Source organism: Montipora capricornis, chromosome 4 (assembly GCF_036669925.1).
Source record: "Montipora capricornis isolate CH-2021 chromosome 4, ASM3666992v2, whole genome shotgun sequence".
NCBI lineage: Eukaryota > Metazoa > Cnidaria > Anthozoa > Scleractinia > Acroporidae > Montipora > Montipora capricornis.
In genome coordinates, this window is record NC_090886.1 from 53481987 (window position 1) to 53489486 (window position 7500).

Consider the following 7500-nt stretch of genomic DNA (forward strand, 5'->3'; position numbering starts at 1 on the left):
CAGGTATAAATATCTCTTTCTGTACACTTTTGCTTTTCAACCAATCAGCCACGAATGCAGAATCTTTACCTTTGAATGCATCTAAGTTTGTGTACGCCATGAATTATCAACCCATGTGGAAAGTGAAATCGAGGGTAGTGATCAAATTCCCCACCCCCTATGAGTGGTAATCAAATGCTCCAACCCTGGGAAGACTAAGATGATCAAATTCACTCTCCCTGGGCAGGAAAAGGAGTCAAATGTCCAGGAAGGAAGGGGAATGTTGAAGCTTCAATTTGACTGCTACATAAACTTTGTACGCTGGGGTGCAAAGCGATCTTTTTTATTATAGTTTTTTCTCTTTTAGTGCTTTATTTTTGTATTCATTTTACAGGATAAACCAGTTTGGTAAGAGTTTTTCTCTGGCTATGGTCAAAATGTATTAGTGAATGTATTAGATAGGTTTTATATTTAGGAAATTTTTAATAAATGAATTGAAATATAACTTTTTGAAATATACAATGTAATCCCAGTCCCTATCAAAAAGCATGTAAATTTTATAATATTTATATATTTTTCAATTATTTACATACCACATTGTAATTCATCTCTTAGATGCCAATATGTGCATTCAATAAACCATTATTATTATTATTATTATTATTATTATTATTATTATTATTATTATTATTATTGCATTTACATGAATTGTAACCAATATTATATTCTGCAGCTGTTCTTAGTTTTTTAAAATATTTTTCTGTGGAAGCCAAGCTCCAAAGTGGCATCATTTTCCATGTTTGCCTTCCCAGTACAGTATGTTTGTTAGTCAGAGAAATCTTAGTAACCTTTTGAAGTTAGTGTCTACTCATTTTCTATTATGGCAGTGTGGAGTTATGTCATTTATTCAACTTTTCAAAGATATACATGCAGATAAGATGTCCTCTGGTATACATGCTGTCCAAGCCATTTAAAAATGCACAAATATTGTTAATATTAATGATGAGTTTTTCTAGGTATTGATGGAATTGTGGCTCGCCAGCTAAATCAAACCTCTGCATTTGGAGCATGGGTACTGAATTACAACTAATCTTTTATTACTTCTTGTTTTTCAATATCTTTTGATAATGATAACAGCATTCGTACGCATCTTAAAAACCCTTGAAAACCCTTGAAAGTCCTTGATTTTTTATTGATCTATGGTTGATAATTTTTGTTGCTCAAGGTTTACACTATCTGTATGCCCAAAACAAGGGGTTTAAACACAAACATTTTGCTTGGTTTGTGGTAAATTCTTACTGAAAAAGTTCTTGAGATTTCAAAGTAGGGTCCTCAAAAGTCCTTGGAAAGTCCTTGAATTTTTGGCCTGAATAAGTGTGCAAACCCTGTGATAATAGTAGGAGGCAGTGCAGCCCAGTGGTTAGGACGCTTGCCCGGAGATCCTGGGCTCAAGACACGTTCTGACTACTTGTTGAATTTGTTCCAGGTATTCCCTGGTTCAATTTCCTGGCTGTGCTTGTAAATAGCGAACTAGTTTGCTTCCAGCCCGTTGGGATTCTTAAAGATTTTCTGTTCAATGCATGTAGATATTAGCTACTATAGTTACTCTAAAACTCCAAGAGTAAATAATAATACTTACTTGCTTATAGACCGAATGCATAAATGGCGGCCAAAAAAATATTCTTTTGTTTATGTGCTAATTAGAATTACTAGCCTCGCTCTCAAGCAACATTTGTTTTGTATTTTGTACATGCAAATGAGGCTAGTGAGTCTAATTAGCAGATAAACAAAAGAATATGTTTTTTGGCCGCCATTAATGCATTCGGTCTATATTATAAATGAAATGACATTAATGTGCGTGTATGTTTGAAGTACTGTTTAAAAAACGAGCAGCAATGTTTTATTGGGTTTAAAAACACTCGGCTGCGCCTCATGTTTTTAGACCCGATAAAACATGTGCTGTAAGTTTTTTGAACGGCTTCAAAAACATTCCACAAAGAGTGTGTCCCTCTGGACTCAAAACAATGCTTCAAATTATGAGAGGTGAATATTAGCATACAAGAAAAACAAGCTATGCCTTATTAACAAGGAGTGTTTTATCAGGATATAAAGCTCATACACGTGACGTTTTATCGGTGTTTTGATAGGCTGTTAGACTCATGAATTATTAATGAGTTTTTTAAGTGCAGGTAATAGACGAAAGAATGAGGTGATTCTCGCACAAATTTAAGGAATTGTCTGTTATAGACATGTGAAAAATTCAGGTAGCCTCAACAGGATTCAAACCCATAACCTCAACAGGATTCAAACCCATAACCTCTGCGATGCTGGTGCAATGCTCTACCAACTGAATAACAATGTTGTATTGTTTTACTTGAAGTTAGATGTTGTGTGTGACAATCTCAGCAGGGGAATGCTTTGGACCTTACTGTACAAGGTAAAGATAAAAAATGAATTGTGAATTAAACTTGTTATTGAAAGGTTGATGTTGGTGGCCAAGGGCAGCTGGGTCTGTACTGACCATCCAGAACCCTGGACAACTTTCCAAACTTTTAGTGATGATTACATATAAACTCTTAATGTAACGGGGCATAATTTATTTAAACACTAGTGAAAACTCTTTTTTAGTGGGGCTATTTCATCAGTGCAGTGGAGTGGCTGGTATTTGTATGTACACATACATCAGGAGAAAACTGGAAAAGTACAATGGCTAGTCCACCATCATGGGTGCAAACTGTTATGGCTAATGGTAATGTATGATTTTTCCAATTTGTAGAAATTATTGTTCTTGAGAAGAGTTGTCAATCATTTTCTAAGCTTTCTCAGTTTACCATGTCATTTAACCCTTTAACTCCCAGAGTCTGAGAACTCATTGATTTAATACCCTGTCCAATGCGAGATGATTTTACTCATTAAAAGGTGGGCCCCTCTGCCTTTAAAGGGTTAATAGCACCACTCTAACTCCTCTTGAAGACACTTGCAGTGCTAGCACTTCATCTTGGATTTGCTGTAGTTCAAGTTTTTTCTTGGTTTAAAATTTTTCGAACCTGTCCATTTCTGATATTTCTTTGTCTAAGGTTCATTATCATACTCTGTTAAAACAAAGCAAATTCAAAATTGAACTGATTTTTAAATTTTTTAACCCATTGACCCCTAAGAGTGATACTTATAGATTTTACTCTGTCTAACGCCAGAAGATTTTACTCTGTCTAATGCCAGACAATTTTACTTGTCAATGGGCGGTGTGCTAGGGGTGTGAATGGGTTAACCAAACATAAAATGTTTATTGCACCATGAAAGATACATTATTATCAGTTTTACCTTGCCTGGATTGGCTCTGCCACAAGACAAGTTCAAACGATTAGAGCTAATGATGTTGCTCCGGTATTCTTAAGAAATATGAATGTACCGTATGAATGTTGCATAAATTTCATTTTGGAGATCAAGACATGTGAAACAATATTTATTTGATTTATTTCAGGATTTAAAACTCCAGCAGGTGCATTTGCAATTTGTGGCCTGCATGTACTTCCCGTTTGGTTGTATGGCTTAAAAACTGGTCTCTGGTCGCCACTCATGTCACATCATGCTCAGTTTGCAGTAACAGGTGTATTAGTTACTGGGCGAGCTCTCTGTATGTCTGTTGAAGTAAGTTCTGCTATTAAATAATTCATCTTAATATTATTTCTCAGCTAGTATGCACACTATGATTGATTAATTTAGCAGGCCAAATTCTGCATTATTGTTAACATTAAGTTTACAGTATATGCAAACAACCATTTTGAAAAGACAATAGACCTTTTCGGCTTGTACATTTTGTTTTCCCAATACAGATCATATGATAATACTCTGGAGGCTTGGTCCTTTGTTTTGTTCATTAAAATGAGGGCATGCAAGCATGAATATGCCTGCATGCACTCTTTAATGAACAAAACAAAAGACCAAACCTCCTGAGTATTATCACATGATCTGTATTGGGAAAACAAAATGTACAAGCTGAAAAGGTCTATTACAATATGATTTTTTCATTTTTCTTATTTTGATGTATGCCAATCATTTGTGGTATTTAAATGTTCTGTTTGACTTCAACTAGTTTCCTGTCCTCCAGATTACCACAGAGTTATATTAAAATTAATGTCCTGGTAACCTTGTTTTTTTCATTGGTACATAACATAAGTTTAATATGGATCCTCATTTTTTCCTGTTGATTTATATGGCCCACATGCTTTACATGTGTAACGTACAGTTCAGGCCAAGAACTAGGGTAGTAAGAGGTATTTACTTTAGCCTCTAGAGCAGTTTTCAAATGGGTGTCAAAAGTAATTATTACGTAATTGCAATTGCTACTCTTAGTGGTCAGTTTAAAAATCTCACTCTAGTTTATCAACCAAGCAAGTTACATGTAATTGCTACGAATTTGGATTGGTTCATTGAGCTGTTTGCACTTTCCATGATTGGTCGATTGGTATTTGTTATACAACACTCAATAGACCTTATAATATTTCACGATAGCCGCTATGTTGGATTTGCTATTATCATGCAAATTAGGGACACACTTCTGAGGGGGCAAACAACACAAGTTTGAGAGGTTATAATGAACATCTTAGCTACACAGATGATTTGTTTCACATTCATTGAATGTTTATCACCTAAGCAGTAAAATACAATCATTACACAAGTTACTTCGATGTTTTTTTAAGTGAAAAATGAGCAGATAACGAAGTAGAAAGTCAAAATGTCAAAGGCAATCAAAAGATATAAAATTATTATAAAAGGTACTTAGCTCTAAATACTAAAATAGACTTTTTGCAATGTTATTTCAATATTTCGACGAGCCGATTTTCAGCAATTTGCTTTTTTTCCAATGTTTGCCCCCCAGCATAACACATGGCTAATTTGCATAACAATTTGAAAAGCAACATGGCGTCCATCGTGAATTAGGCCTATTGAAAACAGCTCTAAGGCTTTCCCATTGTCAAGTGAAATCATCTGGTACGAGACAGAGTAAAATCTGTAAGTGTTTCTAGAAGAGAAAGGGTTCAAGCATAGTTAATAGAGGGGACTGGTTTGGAAGCTCTTTCTATTGGTTAGTTCCTCAGTACAGAGTAAACAACTATTGTGTTTTGTGCACGGTTGAGGCCAAAAAAGAAAGCAAAAACCTACAACGAAATTTGTCGGTTTCATAACCATTCCAATCTATTAACTATGGTTCAAGGGGATACAGCTTTTGAGTGGAACAAGATATTGTTAACCTTTTTGCCACCAACGGGTTCCCCATTGATGATTAAAATTATCTGACATTCAAGTTAAATCAATAAATGGCCAATTTTGGAAGGAAAGGGTTAATCAATTGCAATTAATAGTTGTCATTGGGAGAATATGGTTTCTGGATGTCACTGTTGGGAAGGGGCGAGGAATTATTTCCCAGACAAGTGCAGTGCATGCATTAAGGAAAGAAACTTTATTTAAGTGACTAGTCCTTCTAGCACTGGGGACGCTGTAAACTGAAATCAGCAATTAACGCAATTCAAGTCAAATGTTGGTTTTTGAGGAGAGGGGAAAACCAGAGTACCCAGAAAAAAAAACATCTCAGTGTAAATTAGTAGAGAACCAACAAACTCAACCCATATATGATGGAGTCTAACCCAGTTTACATTGGTCAAGGTGAGTGCAGCCATCACTGTGGCATCCCCAAGGAAAAAAATTGGCGTGCATCACTTCTTCTGTGTACTTACAGAAAAACCCATGTTGCTGCTCACTGCTTTGGCAATCAGTTCCCACCTAAAGCAGAAGAAATAATTTGAAGTAATTTGAAAATTGTAACATTGAACCATGACATACTTGTATACACCTGAATACAATCTTTGTGGAAGGTCTTTTGGAGCAGTAGTTAGAGTGCTTAATATACATGGATGTGGCATCGTTAAGCCTGCAGACCAGTGGGACACGTTGTCAACCAAGAACCTAGATAAGCAATGTGGCTCCCAAAAGTTCTTGTAGGTCAAGGAGAAGAGTGTTTGACCACTATTATGGAGGCTGTAGGTTCAAATCCTCCCTAGGGCTTGGCACTCTGATTTTTAAGGTCGCTGTTTGCTCAATATTGTTAAGCATCTGCGATACCGGACACAGTTAGTTGGAACACTTAGCGGCAGGTCTAGAATCATGGTGTTACAAGATCGCAGCTTATTGTCCCCTAATTCAGTGTTGTCTGAGACTTTTTCAGGCAAATGCTAGTAGTTGTGAAATCAACATTGAAGGAGGGGGAAAACGGGGATGGGTGTTCAACAGATGTGACAAGTATCGTAGCTTGTCAACTCCCTGTATTGCCTTTGTGAATTGACACTTTCTATTTGTTGCCCCATAAGCTTTAAGCTTTAAAGGCTATACTATATTATTGTCTTTAAAGTGTTTTCCTTTTCTCATGTTCCTTTTTTGTCTTTATCAATAAATTATTAACCCTTCACTAACCAGCCAATTTGTATTAATGGTAGGTGTGGTGTATTAAGAGGCACATACAAGATTTACTGGCAGAACAGAGGAAAATATCACCACCTGTTGAACAGACAACAGAATTTACTACAAGTACTTGAGATGCAACCCTCATAGTGCTCCTTGGATCAAACTTCATGTTGGGGCTTGTTCAAGCCAGAGTTTACGTCAGGGTTACAATATTTAACACATTATTCTATTTTACAATAAAAAAATTATTGTATAATAATAATAATATTATTATTATTATACACTTAAGTTTGTACATAACTTTGTGCTAAAAAATCACACTCCCAAGAGCAGTGTGTACTTAGGAGACTTATAATGTGCTGTGTTAGGGTAGTATTCTCCCAGCAGGTGGAGCAGGAAATAGAACAATAATAATTAGTAGTATTGTCCACGAAGGACTGCTTTGTCACTGATGACAGGTTAACATGAGAACTGACTTGCAGAGTCGCAAACTAAACAATATTAATCCCCACGCAAAGTTACTGGGTGTCACAATACAAACAAATTTGAAGCAGGAACAACACTTAAATATTGTTGCTAAGTCCTCTCATGGGACAATGCTGACATTGCAAAAAGTAGAAAATTTCAGGGATTGCCATCCTTGCAAACGGCTTGCCAGAGACAATTTGGTCTTACACTATATCTAAATCTGATTATCGTGAATCAGTTTATTTGCCCTTAAAGCCTATTTACTTTTAATAAGCATCTCCAGAGGGTTCATTTTGCTACCTGCAAGCTTTGTTTGCTGGAAATTAATGTGAACATATTATAGACTTAAATCAGCTTCCTTGGATGAGAATTTAATTTATTAAAATTAACATTTGAAGCAATTCATGAACCCTCTTGGCCATCTTATTTGCCCATATATAGTATAATTCCTTCCAGACAACTACGTTCTAGTAATACGATAAGGCTGAAAAAAGTCCTTTTGTAGTGAAAACGGAACTTTTGACAACACTGCAACACATTATTTAATAGTCTTCCCAATGATATAAAATCAACAATCTCTTACTAACCAAACGC

At 35.8% G+C, this 7500-nt stretch overlaps 1 protein-coding gene across 3 annotated transcripts in view; it reads left to right on the plus strand.

Moving 5' to 3' along the window:
• LOC138047400 (uncharacterized) overlaps positions 1–7500 on the plus strand; it is a 9878-nt gene that overhangs the window by 1047 nt on the left and 1331 nt on the right. Inside the window, exons 3-8 of one of the 3 annotated variants that reach the window (XM_068894239.1) lie at positions 1–3; positions 996–1051; positions 2360–2416; positions 2608–2728; positions 3461–3627; positions 6471–7500. The exon at positions 1–3 is cut by the window's left edge and continues 57 nt beyond it; the exon at positions 6471–7500 is cut by the window's right edge and continues 1331 nt beyond it. In XM_068894239.1, the coding sequence (XP_068750340.1) occupies positions 1–3; positions 996–1051; positions 2360–2416; positions 2608–2728; positions 3461–3627; positions 6471–6569 (503 nt within the window). In that variant the 3' untranslated portion in view covers positions 6570–7500. Of the gene's footprint in view, positions 4–346; positions 388–995; positions 1052–2359; positions 2417–2607; positions 2729–3460; positions 3628–6470 lie in introns of all 3 variants that reach the window. The other 2 variants (XM_068894242.1, XM_068894241.1) reach the window with 2 other exon arrangements.